Source organism: Sarcophilus harrisii, chromosome 2 (genome assembly GCF_902635505.1).
Source record: "Sarcophilus harrisii chromosome 2, mSarHar1.11, whole genome shotgun sequence".
NCBI classification, from domain to species: domain Eukaryota; kingdom Metazoa; phylum Chordata; class Mammalia; order Dasyuromorphia; family Dasyuridae; genus Sarcophilus; species Sarcophilus harrisii.
In genome coordinates, this window is record NC_045427.1 from 555,920,558 (window position 1) to 555,938,733 (window position 18,176).

Sequence of the window (18,176 nt, forward strand, 5' to 3'; positions counted from 1 at the left end):
TATAAATTGTCCTCCCAGTTCTGTTCATTTCATTAGCATCAGTTCAAAGAAATGTTTATAGGTTTCTCTAAATCTTTCCCTTTCATCATTTCTTATAGTACTGTTGTATTCTATTACATTTGTGTACCATAATTTATTCTGATTTTCCCCAAATGATTGGGAATCTTATTTTCTAGTTCTTTGCTCCAACAAAAAGTGTTCCTATTAATATTTTTGTACATATCGTTTCTTTCCCTCTTTCTTTTATCCTTTTGCAGTACATGCCTATTAGTAGAATTACTGGGTCAAAAGGTATGCAGTTTAGTGACTATGGAGGTTTAATCTCATATTGTTTCCCAGAGTGGTTGTATCAATTCATCATTTCATCAGCAGTGTATGTGAGACAGGCGCTGTCTCAGCACATTCTCTCAATAACAATAGTCATTTCCCATTTTTGCCATCTTTGCCAATCTGATAGGTATGAGATGGGACCACAAAGTTATTTTAATTAACCATTTTCTCATTATTAGTAATTCAGAGCTTTTTTATATAACATTAGCTTGTTTTTCTTCTTCCCTGAACTGACTATTCATATCCTTTGACCATTTTCAATACCATTTTCAATTCAATCCATGTATCAATGGATTTTGTTCTTGTATCTTTGAATCAGTCCCATGTATATTTCAGATGTCAGATTTTTGTTAAAGAATCTTTATTCAAAGGTGTTTCCCCCTACTCCCAGCTTACCCTTCTGATTTAAGATAAATGGATTTTGTTTATGCAAAAGATTTTCAATTTTATGAAATCAAAATTGTCCATTTTATCTCCTATTGTTCTATTACTTTTTTAATGAAAAACATTTCTTTCATACATATTTGTGAATGGCATATTCTCCCATTGGACTCATATTAGCCCATGATATGAGCTTTTTATATATAGGTCACATAACCATTTGAAGCTGATTGTGGTGTTTGATATGACGATATTGCTCTAAAACTACTTTCTGTCAGGGTACTTTTTAGTTTCTCAATAGTTTCATGTCAAATAAGAGAACTAGAAGTCCTTATTCAAGTAACTGGATTTTCAGGATTTATTAAATATTATATTACTTTGCTTTTGGATCTTAGGTTCCTACTCTGTCCCACTGATTAATTTTCTTACTTTTTGTGTCAATATTCATTAAACATGTTGATCTATACTTTTCATTTTCTGCTTTTACTCTCCCTGGTTTAGCTATCAAGATCGTAAGATTATAATTGTATCATAGAAGGAATTTGGTAGTATTCTCTCAATTTCTATTTTCACAAAATGTTTATTTAATTGTGAAGACTGCGTATTTTAAAATCAGCCGGAGTCAGGAATTCAGGTTAGGGGAAAATCGTCAATCTTTATTATCAGTGAAGATCGGAGGTGGAAGAGAATGGGCAATAGCAATGTGTGCAGCTGAGTCAAGAAGCTAGCTAGACCAGCAGCCTCATGACCAGCAGCTACGAGCATAGAACCCAGGCCAATCTCTCAGTCTCTCTTCCTGTTTCTCTGCCTCCACCCACCAAAATCGTCATTTCCTATACAACACATCAGGACTTGCACAGAGAGTGGGCGGGGGCCATTCTTTACCCAAACATGTATATTAATAAGAGTATATTCCAATTACTATTTAGTCTCACGTGCTTGGGACCTCAATGCATCAACTCAAGCCTCAGCCTGTTGAGGTCTAGATTTGAGGTACCTAAATGAAATTAGGATTTAGTTGAGGTGTAGTGGCAGGTTTGGGGTACAGGGAGTCAAACAGAGCTCCCCTGCAACCCCCTTGGATTCGGCGCAAGGATACGGCGGTAAATGAGGTCTAGTAGCAGTGTGAGTGCCCAATAAAAGCATTTATTAGCGCGAGAGCTAGATTGATAAAAGAGGTTTATTATTGAGTTTAGAAGTAGGAGATAGGTGAAGGTAAAGATAAGGAGGGCACTGGACAGAGGGTCCAGTGGACAGAGGGTCCTCACATGGCGACCATGTTTGGAATCTCTGCAAAGAGGGGTTCCCAGTGTGGACCTTTTATAATAGAGACTTAGCTCGAGGGGCTTTTGGGTGTAGCCCCAAAGTTAGCTCAGATCCAACTGAGCTGGTGGGGCTGGGACAGGTCCCGATCTTCTATTGGAATTCAAAGGGACCAGGATTTGTGAGTCAAAGAGTAATTTATATTAACTAGGGGGGGTTGGGAATCAAAGATTGGAATCTTTCCCACATCAAGCCCATTACATTTAATGTTAGATTTTATTGTTCTTTGAATATTCGGCAGAACTCATTTGTAAATCCATCTGATCCCGGTCATTTTTTCTTTGGGAGTTATTTATGGAATGTTTGATTCTTTTTTCTGAGACTAGGTTTCTTTAATTCTCTATCTCTTGTTCTACTAACCTTATTGTTTCAAGTCCCTTATTTTACAGAGGAGGAACTTGAAGCCCAGAGATTTTAAGGGATTTGTTGTCCAACAAATACAATTAGTTGTATTATATAATTGGGCCTAGAACTCTGATCTCCAAGCTCCCAGGCCAACATTTATTGCACTATGCCATGAGATATTTTAAGTGTGTAAAGGAATATTAACCCACTGAAGCTGAGTGGGGGCTAAGTGGAGACTACAGAAAATAAAAAAATCTAGTTGGAGGAAGTTTTCCTCCCTGGAAGAGCAGCCCCAAAAAGAAAATTTACACTCATGCTATGCACAGGTAGTATGGTTGTAAAGTTTGCAGCAATTGATCAACATCTCTGGGACAAATTCCATCCTGGAACCAACGAATGCTGGGGAACTGGTGCCATTGAGTTCCATGCTGAAAAAGGAAAGTCGGGGGTTATGTAGGCTTAGAAAGCATCAGGCAAGGAGTTGAAGTCCATACCTTGCTGAAAAATAGCATGACTGTGGCTGCCCCCTTCCTCCTTACTTTGGTTCACAGTAAGAGTTTTCTCCTTACCTGAGCCCCACCCTCTCCCTTCCCTGTACATCCTTCAGCAAATAAAGACTGCTGAGGAAAGGGAAAGAAGAGAAAGAATAAATTTACTAGATTACACATCAGGTACCCCTTTATACCTTTCCAAGGCTCATCAATGTGTCTGTCCCTTTCATCTTTTCTTTTCATCATTCATACAGACCTGTGCTTCTAAATGGCACCCCCTTTAAATCCCACCCCAAATGACCACAGAGAGCCTCACCTTTGGAAGACCTGCTTACAGCATACATAGGTGTTGTAGCTGCTGTTGATGAAACTCGTATTGAGGAAGGAGAAGCAGTCGATTTCTGCCTCTCTGGGCACATAAAGGATTCCTGAGTGAAAGAGATGAAGAAGAAACTGCTGAAGTATCTCATGGGACCAGGAGCCTTAGATCTTTGGAATCAAAAGTTTAATCATTCTGCCCTAACAAATTAAGCAAATCTCTCAAGGGTGAGAGTAGGTGATTTGGGGCTATATTCTGACCAATGTCCTCCCACCAAGGAACAGGAAGGGATTCTAAAAAGATTATTCTACTTCCATTAAGGCAGGAGCCCGTTGAGAGTTTTATCTTACCTGCCACACAGGCATTGACCAGGGACACACAGGCACCAGTGAGTAAAGCACTCATAACAATCTTGGAGAACTCACTCTTTCGCTGGGGAACCATTGAGGCTACAGAAAACAGGAAAAGATCAGGAGCAAAAGTTGAATCCCTTTCCCTCCCAGGGACCCAATAACCCAGGATTGGTGTGTACTTCCAATCACTCATTGACCCCATACTCCAAAAGTAAAGTATGTTTCCAGTTCCGAAAAATTGAAAGAGAATAAATGTTGCCTGTAGTATTACATTGTGATTCAATGTTCATTCACTGATTTAGCTTTGCCTTGTAGCAAATCTAGATTATAAATTCCATTAGGGCAGAGACTGTGTTTTACCTAAATTGTGTATCTTCCCCAGTTCTCTATATACAATAGTTCCTTTGGATTTTTTTTTTTTTTAATGAATGAATTTATACACTCCTAGGGATATACTTTCCTAAAATCCCAATTCACAGGCTTTACTGAAATTGAAACTGGCCCCATTAGGTTTACCCCTAACCTCTTACTATTCTCATTCAGAGACCTACAAGAGGAACTTTAGTTCCCATTGTCAACCTCTGTCTCCTTTTCCCTAGCCAATCCCTACTGCTGGGAGAATTTGAGAGAATTAAATCATTCCAAAGACATTCAAGAAGTAATCCATATAGCAGTACCTCATCTCTCTTGAATTGATGGATTTGTCACCCTAGATCCTTTCAGTCATTATATTCCATTCCAGCTGATGTGTAACAATGCCATCCCATACAAAGTTCATACAAAGCCCACTCATCTTGATTCCTTCCTGGTCTACCCTCCTATCCTTATCAAAAAACAAGTATTGTGCTGGAAAACACAGCCTCCCCCAAACTAGATATGGAGAACTTGGCATCTTATGGCCCCAAACATAAACTACAGTGCCATTCCTGCCCCTCCGTGGTTTCAGCCTGGAGAGTCAAGATACCAGCCCCCTTGGGAGTCAATCCCAAACTTCAGTTGCATGTACCATTCATGGAATCTCAGAAACTAAGATTCATAGTGTCAGAACTGGAAAGGACCCTAGAGATCATCCAGTGTAATCTCACTTTACAGACTTGGAAACTGTGACATAGAAAGATTAAGGAACAGGCTGAAGGATGCAAAGCTGGTTAGGACAAAGCTGGGAATGGCACCCAAGCCTTCTGTGCCTGATTCATGTGCTGATGTGCTTTTAAAAGATGATTTATAGTAGAGGGACTCACTTAGACCTCCAAGCATGATACCAATAGAGCTGAAATTGGCAAATCCACAGAGAGCAAATGTTGTGATAATTTCTGCTCTGATCTGAAAAACAAATGAAACCCATGATGGAAAAACCCTAGAGGTAATCTCACCCTACTGTATCTCACTATCTTGACTCTGGCTTCTCTCCTACTCCTTGGAGTACCATGGGTCACAGTCCCAAGGAGCTTCAGCCATGGTCCTCTAAGACTCTGTAAGTGCTGTTTTCCTGTGTCTGCCCACCATCTTGGAATAGCAGACAAAGTTACTGCTAGTAGACTTCTCACTGTGACCTTCAAAGTTCTTCAACAACTAGTCCCACACCCTAGAACATGTCTCTTAAAATACCCTTGTCCTTTACTTCCATCTTCAGTTTCCCATCTTTTAGACAAAGTTGTATCATCTAAATGAACCAATTCCCTTTTTTTTTTTTTTTTTTTTTTTTTTTTTGCTCTGCCACATCACTAGCTTCCTTGAAAGTCTTCCTAAATGAACTCAGCTAGCCCATTTCACAAGACCTGCCTCTAAATCCTGATCCTGCTACTTACTAACCTTGTGGCTTGGTCATTTTACCACCCTGATATCAAAGTTTAAAAATATTTGAACCATCTTCCTTACAGGATTATTATGGAGATCAAATGAAATAGTGCCTATGAAAACATTTTGCAACCATAAAATGTCATATAATTGAAAGAATTATTGTTATTATTATCATTAGAGTAGATAATTATTAAGTTATTATGTAGCTTATAACGAGAATTAGGTCTTTGTCAGTTCTACATAACAATAAATGTTTAACCACTGGCAGTTGGCTGAGTCTTTCCTCTTAACACATTTTGTAATTTTACAATGATATATTTCTGTTATCTATCAGTCTCGTTATATACTTCGCTGTTCAGTCATTTCAGTCATGTCTATCTCTGTGTCTTCATTTGGGATTTTCTTGGCAAAGATACTAGAGCAGTTTATCGTTTCCTTTTCCAATTCATTTTACAGATGAGGAAACTGAGACAAATAGGGTAAAGTAGCAAGTAGTTATATAACTACTAACAAATGATTTGCCTGGGGTCACAGAGCTAGTAAGTGTCAGGGAGTGGTCTTCCTAACTCCAGGTATGGTGCTCTTTCCACTCTGCCACTTACCTGTCTAGTAATGTACTCTATTTGATGATAAATTCCTTGAAAACAAAGGCTGCATCTATTCTTTGATGAATATACTACACAACTAGCCTCCAAATTTACACCCTGTTGGTGGAGGTCAGGAGTATGTTGGTAAATGTCTAAGTAGTGGGGACAAATATATGCACACACACACTTTTAAGTTTAATCTGCATTATTAAAACTTTCTTAAATTATTCTAGATTAATGATGTCAAATTCAAATAGAAAAGGATGCTTCTAAACCATATGTAAGGATCTCTGGAGGCTGCATATTAACTTAGGAAAGTAATGTATTAATATTACCTGTGTTTTCATGTATTTTTTTCACTGTTTTGTTAAATATTTCTCAGTTACATTTTAATCTGGTTTGAGTTGCTTTCCAGAGTGTGTGAGCCAAATGTGGATAATCAACAAACAACAAATCAAGCCTTGATTTGAGGCAGTTTCTGAGATATAAATGCTTACACTGAAAATTGAAAATTGAATAATTTGCTCCTGGAAGTCAATTAGGGCAGAGTCAAACATATTCTTGGGTTAGTTGGTTGTTTTATTTGTGGGAAGGGAGGGATGAATTCCCAGCCAAAATCTGACTGAGCAATATAAGAGTGAGCCAAAGTCTCAGGCAGAAAAGTATTAGCATCCTCAACTGTCTCAGGCACCCTTCCCCAAACCCACTCAAGTTTTTTCTCCTTCTTTGCAGTCCCCACCATATCTGGTCTTTTTAGGTCACTCATGTCATTATATCCTGGCAACTTTGTAGACAATCCCTCTTCTCCTTAATTAAATAAAGAGGGAGAAAGGAAAAGGAACCAGCGTTGGATGAAGAGCAGCATGGGCTGGTAGAATGTGGCAGACTTAGGAGCTATAGGCCCAGGGACTGAGATCCTACTCTTCTCCTTAGCCATGTCAATGGAATCTCAGTAAAGTCCAAGATTACACTCCCCTGAGACTCAGCTTCCTCATCTGTAAAATTAGGGAGTTAGACTTGGTGACCTCTAAACTCTCTTCCAGTTTGTGATTCTCTAAATTGATTCATGTATCTGGATTTAACTTAAGGTCAGAAATCTATGTTTCCTGGGCTTTTGATTTTCTTTTTTCTCCCTTTCCTTGCTCAGTAAAACCTCTCTTTTGAGACATCTCTCCTTACCTCCCACTCCTTTGCAAAAGTCAGGGGGAGAGGATCCACAAATGTTCTACATATACATACATGTGCATATGTAAATTATACATTATCCATACATGTATATAGAACCAGTTTTTCAATGTGTTGATAGATTTTGCTGGGTTTTAAAATTTTCTTTTCCTTTTTTATTTTTTAAATTCTTCGTTATTAGAATGACTTTCTGGGAAGGGGAAAGGAAGAGATACAGGAGGAAATTTAGATAATTTAGAAACAAATCATTTGTCAAAATAGAAGGGGAGGAAGCCTTTCTTTTGGAAGATTCTAAGTTTGTCTCAGCTAAGTTAAGGGAAGAAATGTTTCTATTCCTTATTTACTAAAAAGACCCAGAAAAATCAAGACCAATTATAAGGGGTTTTGTAGCTTGGACCTGGCCTGGTATTTGTAGAGCTAGGGCATAAAGAAAAAGGAAATTCAGATGAGTTAAGTGAGGCTTTTGCTCCCTTCCTACTTGAGATCTTTACTTCATATAATCTAGGATCTGGACCTTCAGAGGCAGAAGAACATAAAAATACATACCTTGCCTCTTTGCCAAGGCTGCAGTTAGGACCCATTGAGAACAGCCCAGTAGTGAGTACAGGGGCCAATTCAGAAAGCAAATGTATTTCAGAGTAGAAAGAGTGGCAATGTTTCCCTGTAGAAGCCTAACCTTGAGGTTATGAAGATGACCTCCTAACTAGGAACCTGAGGGATCCCAGTAGTGACATAGAACCAGAGAATCAGAGGGATCTGGAACCTCACTTAAGGTTGGAAATGAAAGAGGAGAACTGAGACCTTCCAAACACTAGTTAAATTCCCCAGGCAGAAACAGTCCCAATTGTGCAGAACCATAGCTAGACAAAGACAAGTAAGTAGTGCCACAATAATAATGCAGAAAATAATAATAATATGAAAATCATAACACATGACATTTTCTAATTTGTAAAATACTTTTGCATGAATTAATAACCATAATAGCTATAATTGCATAGCACCTCAAACTTCTCATTTGATCCTTAGAACAATCCTGTAAGACAGATGTATTATTATCCCTATTTTACAAATAAGTAAACTGAGGCTGATAGAAGAAAGGCATTATACTTTGGATCACCCAATGAGTTAGTAGCAGTCATATCTAGAACTCAATTGCTCTTATTCCCAGTCCTTTGACTTGCCATCCTATCTCACTGCCCAAGTACTATTGTCACAACCAATCTGTGTCACTTACCGAAATCCACTGTTTCTTGCCCCCAATCCACTCTTCAACTCCTTCTAGCCGTTTGTTCTTATATTTGGACAGCTCCTGGTAGGCCACAAATTCATTCAGAAATAGCTTGATGCCCAGCATTTCAGCTACCAGGGGACAATCTGCCCACTCCACTCCCAGCATGAATGCCACCGGACGCAAGATGTAGGAGCAAATGAGCTAAAAAGCAGGTCCATAAAATGATGGGTTAATGGCAAAGGCTAAGAGTCTACCCACTCTACCTGTTCCTCCCTCAAGAAGTGAGCTATCCTAAGAAATAGGAATAGGACCACGTTCCAGGCTCTGTTAGGGCTCATTGGCTTTCATAGACCCTGAGAACTAGATAATCACAACTCCCATTTGTGTACCACTCTAGGGCTTATAAATTGACTTCTTCAAACAAGAGGTAGTATAAGTCACAGAATTTCGAAGTTGTATGGGATCTCAGGATTTATCTAGTTCAATCCATACCTGAAAAAGAATCTTTATTGCATCTGTCCCAAAAAATGATCACTCAGCTTCAGCTTGAGATCTCCAATGAGGGGGAAATCCACCAACCCTTGTATCAAACTACTCTACTTTTAGATAGTGCCAATTATTGTTAATAATGATATTAATAATCATTATTATATTTATATAGTACTTACTATATGCCAGACATGTTGCTAAACACTTTACTAATACTGTCTCATTTGCTCCTCACAACAACCTTGCGAAACCCATTTTCAGAGGAGGAAACTTAGGAAAACAGAGGAAAAATGATTTGACAGGTCACATAACTAGTAAGTGTCTCAGATTAAACTTGCTTTTTAAAAAAAAAATAATAGTTTTCTATTTCTCAAAATACATGCAAAGATAGTTTTCAAAATTCATCCTTGCAAAACCCCATGTTTCAATTTTTTTCTCCCTCCCTCCGCACTTCCCCCCTCTCTTAGACAGCACATAATCCAATATAGGTTAAACATGTGCAATTCTTCTAAATATATTTCCATAATTATCATGCCATGCAAGAAAAGTCAGATCAAAAGAGGGAAAAATGGGAAAAAAAAAAAAAACCAAGCAAGAAAACTAACAACAAAGGTGAAAATACTATGTTGTGATCCACATTCAGTCCCCATAGTCGTCTCTCTGGATACAGATGGTTCTCTCCATAACATCTGTTGGAATTGTCCTGAATTCCCCCATTGCTGAAAAGAGCCAAGTTCAAGCTGAATTTGAACTCGGATCTTCCTGACTGTAGACCTAGCAATTTATCCATTTTGCCACCTATGCGACCTACTTGATGTAAGATTTTCTTTACATAAAGTCTAAATTGGCCTCTTTGCCTAAATCCAACCACTATCCTTAGTTCTTCTCTTTAGAGTCAAATAAAATAAATTTAAATCCCTCTTCCACATATTATGATTGCCATTTAATTTACAGGATAATAAGATCAGAGGAGTAAGCACTTTATCTATGGTTACACAAAGACACTTTTCCTGCCCCCAAATCCTCCCACTGACGCTACCCAGACTGAGGTCTTTAGCATTGCAATCAGGTCTTGGCAGGGACTTGGGAGCCATTACTTGGTTTTCATCAACTCTTAGACACATGCTGGGAAAACTGACCCTTCCCCTTGATGGTTAAGTATGTCATTACCTGGAAACTGAGTTCTTGGATGTCCACCATCTCTCCCAGCCAGGAGAGAGCAGCATTGATGAAGGCTAACACAGCCAAAAAGGCAATCAGGTTGGCAGCAATGTTTGCAATGACCCCCACAGAGATGGCGGCTCCAGTAGTGGCAGCTTCCAAAAGGTTCTGAGCCTCCCTGAGTTTATGTGGAGAATTATCATTAATAATCAGTCTCTAAGGACAGCAGAGACTTCTACCCATGAACTCAAACTATAATTCAAATCTGAGGGTCAGAAAGAGCTTTATTTAGGAGGTAATGAGGATGCAATAGTAGTGGGAACAAGAATTATGAACCCTGTCTGTCTTAAAGCTTCAGAAAGAAAAATAGGGTAGAGAAGATTGGAGAGAGGAAGGCTAAGATGTCCCCCAGTACCAGAAGTAATGTGGTACAGAGGTAAGATAAGAAAGAAGAGAATGGAAATGGAGCAAAAATAAGAATGGACATTTTGAGAGTATGTATCATAGAATATTAGAACTGAGAGAGGGACTTTAGAATCTACCAAATCCAATCTCTGCAATTTACAGTGGAATAATCTGGAGCCCATAGAGTACAAAAACACAGACTCATGAGTAAGAAATAACTGCAGAACAGTAGATCTGTAGTACAAGAGATGTGAGTTCAAATCCTGGCTTGACCACTTACTAAATATGTGACTCATGTCTAGATCATTTAATCTTTAAATGCTTATGTGAAATATGAATAATAATAATAGCTGTACCAACTATCTTATAGTCATTGTGAGACTCAGATAAGATCATGAGAGTCTTTATAAACACCTTAGAGCTTCATGAATGTCAGCTAGCATTATGATCACCATTACAGGACTTCAAGACCATAGAATTAACCTGGAAGGGACTTTAAAAGGTTATCTGGCTCAACCCTTTCACCTGAGGCACAGGAAGTGATTTGCCCAAAGTCACACAGGTAGATACTCAGTTACCAAGCCAGGATCCAAATGCATTTCCTATGATCTGAAGCTATGAGCCCTTTCCATTGACTCTCAATAAAGATCATTGGGATCCTGGGAATAAGACTAAGAAATTGAATATATAGAAAAAAATGAAAATCAGAGAAATAGAGAAAGATTTTTTTAAAGAGAAACTTCAGTTTACAGTTGAGAATGTGTTAATGAGTTAGAGTTAATGAGAGACAGCTATTAGATATGGGACTTCAGGACTACAAGTAACCAATTACACCATTATCTTTATTGATCCCTCATTTCCTGATCCAGCACCTGATCCTCCACTCTCAAAAAGAGACATAAAGAACCTCTCATTGGACTCACCCATAGGACAGTTTCACCCCCTCTTCACTCCGAGACTTGGATTCTTCTACTTCTGGGTAGACTAGTTTGGACAGGGCCAGAGCACAGGGAGCAGCCATCACAGAGGCAGCAATCAAAGAGGCAGGATCAATCTGCAAGGCCCCAGGATTTGGGATTAGAAATGACAGGAAACCCCAAAGGGAATGAAAGTAGCAAGTAAAGGCATTCTGATTCTTGTTTTCAAGCTCGGAACAGAGGAGTTTGTGAAGATTGCATATTTACCCAAATGCCACATTTTCTCAAGTTGGCTCAAGTTGGCTGTAGGATTACTTAATCTCTACCAAAATGTCAACCCAATTTCAGAGTAGGACCAATCTTATCCTTAGCTAGAGAGAACATTATGAGTTCCAGATCAATAACCATAATTCTATTAGCCTTGATGTGGGTCCTTCCTTTACCTTGTGTTCTAGTTCTAAAAACTGGGTTCTTATTATTTTCCTGTTTTCGAACTCCCACCTTGGACCCCAGCTGAAGCAAATGAGTCTCAGCCTTATTTCACTGACCCATATCTGATTTCTTGTCCTGCACTGATTTTTCAGCATTAGGCTTCCAACCTTTCCATCCAAATTCTTCAAGGATCTAATGGGTTAACCTGAATCCCAGAGCTCCTATGCTATGCTCCTATGCTCCTAGCTGAGAAACTGTTGTCGGGTCTCTTCTGTCTCTTTGCCTTGAGTCTTTCCCCACTCCAATCCATTCTACATATTGCTGCCAAAGTAATTTTCCTTTCAGGCAGAAAGGACCATGTGATTCTCCAACTCAATTAACACCAGTGGCACCCTACTGGCTCTAGAATAAAATAAGAACTACTCTCTTTAACTCTTAAAGACCTTCACAAACTGGATTTACTCTATCTTTCCAGACTGCTTGGGCATCAGGGAAGAAATTTCACATTTATATAGTACTTATCATGTGCCAAGCACTGAGGTAAGCACTTTTTACAAATCTTTTCTCATTTAATCCTCATAACAACTCTTCCAGATAGGGTCTATTGTCATTCCTATTTAACAGCTGAAGAAACCGAATCAAAGAGTGTTTAACCGACTAGCCCAGGAGAACACAGCTAATAAATGTCTGAAGCTGGATTTGAAATCAGCTCTTCCTGACTCCAGGCTCTATCCACTAAACACCAGCTACATTACTCTCCTTCATGTACTCTGTGATCTAGCCAAATTTCTCGCTGCTGCTCACATCTTACACTTCATATACCATCTTTATTAGATCTTTGTACTGGCTGTTTTCCATCCTTTGAATGTACTCTTTCTTTGGATCTGTGGACTGGGATCTACTGTAAGAACCTAGGTATTGCCTGCTTACACCTACCTCTCATGAAGATCAGTCTGATTTTTAAGTCTTCACTGGCCCATCCTACTGAAGCAGGTTGTGGTCCCTTTAAGAAACTGTATTTCCTAATGATCTGTGATTCCTTTCAGATTTCCAGCCCCTCCTTATTGAGGCATATCCTTCCCAGACAAGTTGCAGGACTTTCCAGGATGCCAGAGCCTTTGATTCAATTACAAATCTTGGTCAAAAATCATCCCTTTGAATTCCAATAAGAGATCCGGGCTTGTCCCAGCCCCCATCTGATTTGCTTAGGCCTCCCAGCCCCCACTGATTCTAATCTGCCTGGGCTTCCCAACCCCCACTAAGATACCCAATATAATAAGCTTCCATCAACTAAAGTCTTTGCAAATGGACCTTGGCAGCTCTCTTTACTTCCAGGACCTTCTGTCCACTGAGAACTGCATTCTCAGTGCAAAACTCCATTTTCCATAGATCTGCCACTATAGAAGTCAGTCTCTTGGTAAATTGATTTCTATCTAACAAGAAAGTTTCATTTTGCAACTAGTATTTCCGGAATGAGTGAATTCTTTCACTCCTAAAACCTGAGGCCGATTTAAAGGGGATTCTTAATAACTCTCTTATAGCCACTAACCACCAGGAATCTAGATCACTCAAACAGCATCAGTACTTACATGAGCTCAGGTTATGACATCCTAGAGCTGGCTTCCATTTATACTGGTAAACAATAGTTCCTTACACAGATGGTAAACTTAGCTATTATTCTTGAGCCTTAGTGGATTGTTAAACTTTTAGGGAAAAAAGAATTGACTTTACCAAGTTAATATGGGTTTGGATGAAAATGAATAAAATAAAAGTACTGGAAACTACGTGGTGGTTGGAAAAATATATTAAGACAGAGACTAAGAATAATATTAAAATTACGGGGAGATTTTGCCTATATAAAAATAGATTTAAAAGAGTTGAGACTGTTCCAGCAAAGCTGCTGACTAGAAATCGAAATTCAATCATGACAACTAGTCAGAGGACTCGAGACATCAAGTTTTGTATGTCACATGCAAATTGTGCAGAGTCATAGAAGGACCCCATGAGAAGGTCCAGCTTGCTAGGACCTGCTATAGTTTGTACTCTACTGATAGAGTTTCTGAGAATCCAGGGTCACCTTTTCCCTGTGATGAGGTATCAAAGGAGGACTTTATTGGAAAGACATAGCCAGGGTTGAGTGAGCTGAGCTTACCCCAAAGGAAATGTAGGCTCCTAACAAGCTGCCTGCAATGGTAGCGTAGCCTCCTGTCATAACGACGTGAATTTCAGAGAGTGTCATATCTGCAAGGTATGGCCGGATCAGCAGAGGAGCTTCTGTCTACAAACGAGGTAAAGACATTTAGCCTCCAGTAATTGGATTAGACTACATTGAAGGGCACCAGCTAGGAATCTTGTGGCAAAGTAGGGCATCCTCATCCTGAAGAGGAAAATGGGACCTGCCTAAGTGGGTATTAGGTACATTTAGCAAGGCTTGAGGGAAAAAGTCTTCCTGGGGAAGAAGGGAAAATTCACGTGTGATTAAAGAGAACAGAATTTAGTGCTTTGCTCCCAGATCCATGGAGCCAGAAAGCAGGAGAATCTTTTTTTATTTTTTATTTTGTATGTCATGGACCCCTTTAAAGTCTATGGATACCTTCTTAAAATAATGTTTTTAAATAATGGAAGGAAATATTAAGCTTCAGTTACAGATTAGTGAGAACAAAAAATAGATAGATAGAGAAAGAGTTATATTTCTATTCAACTTTCCAGATTCTCCTGAAATGTCTCTACCAATCAGTTCTTGGGGCCTTGCTTGAGCCCAGGTTCAGAACTCTTGCCCATAAAAGTATTGAGATATTTAGCTGGTGAGTTGTAGAGCTTACCACAATACAGAGTATCAGGAGATTGAGATGCTAGAGAGCTTAGAAGGAGAAAAAAAAGACAAAAGTATGGATTACCAATTTTTCTTGTGCAGCAAAATAACTGTATAAATAGGTATACATATATTGTATTTAACATATAATTTAACATGTATTGGACTACCTGCCATCTAGGGGAGAAGGTGGGGAAAGGAGGGGAAAAGTTGGAGCAGAAGGTTTTGCAAGGGTCAATGGTGAAAAATTACCCACGCATATGGTTTGTAAATAAAAAGCTATTTAAAAAAAAAAAAAGTATGGATTACTGTTTATGATGAACAATCATCTCCATGACTCTTGTGATGGAGTGAGCAATCCTGGAAGAAGGGCAGAGGAAGTGACTGTCCTTCCATGAGGCACATTACCAAGAGACTGTTCAAGAAGAGTTCTCTTCTGTGGTGAAGAGAAGTGGGTGTGAAGCCCGCTTGTATGCAAGAACATCAGAGTAGGATTGGAAGTACAGTGACTGTGGTAGATTGTGCATTTCAATAGAACAGTAATGAGTGAGTAGAGAAAGTGAGAGGCCCCTTGGGGGAAAAAAAACTTTCCTTCTTTGGTCACTGTGGTGTTTCACAGGGTCCTCCTGGGTGTTTAGCTCAGTCAGGATAGCTGCTAGTAGTCTCACATAATATATCAGTGCAGAGCAAGCAAGATGAGAACTATAAGATCAGATTCCACATAAAAGAGCTTTTATGATTTATGGGACATAGCCAGCTTGCCCCTAGCTCCCATGTCTGAAGGAGACTTCCTGAGGCTCAGTTAATCTTCAAAAAACTTTCTTTCAGACATAGGATAGTGACTTAATTGGCTTATCTTTTCCTAAAGAAATTAACCCTCACCTAATTTGTCTGTAATAAGAGACTGGCTAATGAGAGATCAGTCCTGGGAGCCTTCACAGGAGCCCCAAAGGGATATCTGGTGAGCCTGTTTCTGGAAGCTTGAGGTGATGTGGGATGAAGGGGTTTAGCTTGACACTTTAGGTCATATGAAAGTATTTATTCTCCTACTGTTTTCTGTAGCAAAGAAAAGAAAAGACTTTTTGGTTGACCATTAAGCCAACCAAACTCAGAACTGAGAGTGCCTGCAAAGGGCACCAATGGAGAAACTTACTCTCTTTCCTTTTGGCTGCCTGCAAGGGATGAGCTTTGAGCTCTAGAGGGCTGCCGGGTGAGAGGGGAGGGAGGGGAAAGAGCAGACATATCCCTTGACAAATTCTGCAAGCTATAAAGAGCATTATATTTCTGCAAAGCCATTTTTGTGGAAGGGATGAGAGGGTATTTGGTGTGCCAAGCTCTTTACGATTATTTATTACTGAGGTAACCTGACTGAGGATTATTGGGGATGCAGAGTCTGAGGTCTCTTTCCAGCAACTCTCTCTGAGCTTTTGTAGAATGGCACAATCCCTTCCCGTTCTCCCCTTCCTCTCCTCTACCTTCTGTTTTTTTCTGAAGATAGATGGGGAAGGCAATACTGGGAGCTTCTGAGAAGAAAAGAACTGAATTTCTTATTTCTGTAGGCTCAGAATGTCCACCTAAGGGAGTCAGGATAAGGGCACAGGAGAATCTCATCTTATCATCAGGAAATCACACCTCATCCAACTTGTTTTCTGCCAAATACTACAGGGTACAAATGGCATTCTATTTCAACAGACCCATTTTTATGGAATGGGATGATAGAGTACTTGGGAATGCCAAGTATTTTGTGACTATTTATTACTGAGGTAACTAGGTTTTCTCTGGCAGTCACTTGGGTGATGTCTGGCTTTGCTGCCAGCATTTTCTCAGTTGCTTCTGTCTCTAGTAGCTCTGGTGGTGGAGGTTATATGACATTTAGAAGCCCATGCTTTCCTAAGTCAGGCATAGCCCAATGGACTGAAAAAAAACAAATTCCAAATAACAAATGGAGATTTTACTAGAGGTTCCCATACTTGAATCCCTTCACTGAAGATGAGGCAGAGTAGGCTCTAGCTAGCATGTAATTATGGCAGAATCTAGAGCAAGATTCAGTTCAAAAAATACTGATGGCTCTAAGATACCTAAAAGACTCTAAAGTAGGAGTTCTTAACCTTTTTCATGTGTCACAGATCCCTGTAGTAGTCTGGTGAAACCTATGGACACTTCATAATGAATTTTTTAAATGTATTAAATAAAATGCATGGGATTACAAAGAAAACTGATTATCAATGAAAAACAGTATCAAAATACATCAGAAAAGTAACAAATTCATAGACTCCAGGTTAGAGTCTCAGAACTTCCTACTTCAAAAAATTAAGTCTAAATGTCAAATCAGTCCAGTCTTTTAATTCACAGCCTCTTAAACTTTTTCCACTCGTGACCCCTTTTCACCCAAGAAATTTTTATGAGACCTTGTTTCAAATCTAAGCCAAGGGGTTCCTGGCAGCATTTATGCATACATAGAGTGCACATGTTATATATTCAGAATCAAGGCTGCAGTGAAGTTGTGTGATTTGGGCAAGCACTGCCAGAAACACTCTGAATTCATAACTCATTTGATTTTGAATTAATTTTTGGTCATTATAGTCAGAAATTTTTTACTGTTACCAAATTTTTCATGATTCTCCCCCATATTCAGTTACGTGACTCCATATGGCATCACGACCCACAGTTTAAGAAGCTTTGCTTTAGGTCACCCTCAGCACTCTGGCCACAGGAGATCTCTTAAGACTTTGTAAGAAAGAATATAGAAGCCCACAATTCAAATTTCAGATATACTACACAAGACAAAATATGACTATGATTTTCATCTATAGCAAGCAATTGCTTTGGAGCACACACAGCCCTGGAGAATTTGGGGACCTGAGCTGAGCTCCTCAGACCAATTCTGGTAATACCGATATCCTGTATAGGGCATTTCCCAGAGAGAAGAGTACATATGTCCTGAACCTTTCTTGTGGACTGGCCCTCTTCATAATGAGCATATGCAATCAAAGGCTACTGGTTGGTTCTATATACGCCATGCCTACCCACAGCCCTGGATTGTATTAAAGATGTCTGGAGACTGAAAAGGCAGAGCTGCCCACTCAATAAACTTAAAAGACTGTTCTCCATGTCTTTGGGTCTCATTGTGTGTGTTTTTCCCCATCCATAACATGAAGAAATTGGACAGATGGTTTCTCCAGTCCCTTCTACTTGTAACATTTTGAATCTATAAGCTAACAAAAGAATGAGTCTTGAGGGGGACCCGGAGGAAAAAGAAGCAATTAGATGGTGAGGTTGTACAGTCGATGGGGCCAGAAGCCCTCCTCTACTAGGAAGATGTAGACAAACACTAAGAAGCATAAGCTCCCAGGAAGGTCTGAAGGATTCTTAGAATATAGAGCTTTGAAGACCAAGAAGCTAGGGAGTTTCTGAGAATGAATCAGGAGCTACTTGTCAGGAGAGACAAAGAAATTAGATAGCACCTACTTGGCTCACAAAAATATTTCCTGCCACGCTTAGGGTCTCTGTGGCTGTGGTTCCCATGGTGACCTGCATCAACCAGGAGATCTGGAAGGAACCAAGGTAGCACATTAGATCTTGGCATATTAAACAACTTACTCTAACTTGTTTTCT

At 39.4% G+C, this 18,176-nt stretch overlaps 1 protein-coding gene across 3 annotated transcripts in view; it reads right to left on the minus strand.

Moving 5' to 3' along the window:
- Positions 1 to 2,692: 2,692 nt before the first annotated feature.
- SLC28A1 (solute carrier family 28 member 1) overlaps positions 2,693 to 18,176 on the minus strand; it is a 62,062-nt gene continuing 46,578 nt past the window's right edge. For 2 of the 3 annotated variants that reach the window (XM_031955689.1, XM_023496498.2), the window contains exons 10-18: positions 18,030 to 18,110; positions 13,902 to 14,027; positions 11,324 to 11,454; positions 10,005 to 10,173; positions 8,349 to 8,546; positions 4,784 to 4,865; positions 3,540 to 3,638; positions 3,187 to 3,298; positions 2,696 to 2,807 (exon numbers count right to left, since the gene is read on the minus strand). In XM_031955689.1, the coding sequence (XP_031811549.1) occupies positions 2,696 to 2,807; positions 3,187 to 3,298; positions 3,540 to 3,638; positions 4,784 to 4,865; positions 8,349 to 8,546; positions 10,005 to 10,173; positions 11,324 to 11,454; positions 13,902 to 14,027; positions 18,030 to 18,110 (1,110 nt within the window). Of the gene's footprint in view, positions 2,808 to 3,186; positions 3,299 to 3,539; positions 3,639 to 4,783; positions 4,866 to 8,348; positions 8,547 to 10,004; positions 10,174 to 11,323; positions 11,455 to 13,901; positions 14,028 to 18,029; positions 18,111 to 18,176 lie in introns of all 3 variants that reach the window. The other variant, XM_023496495.2, reaches the window with a different exon arrangement.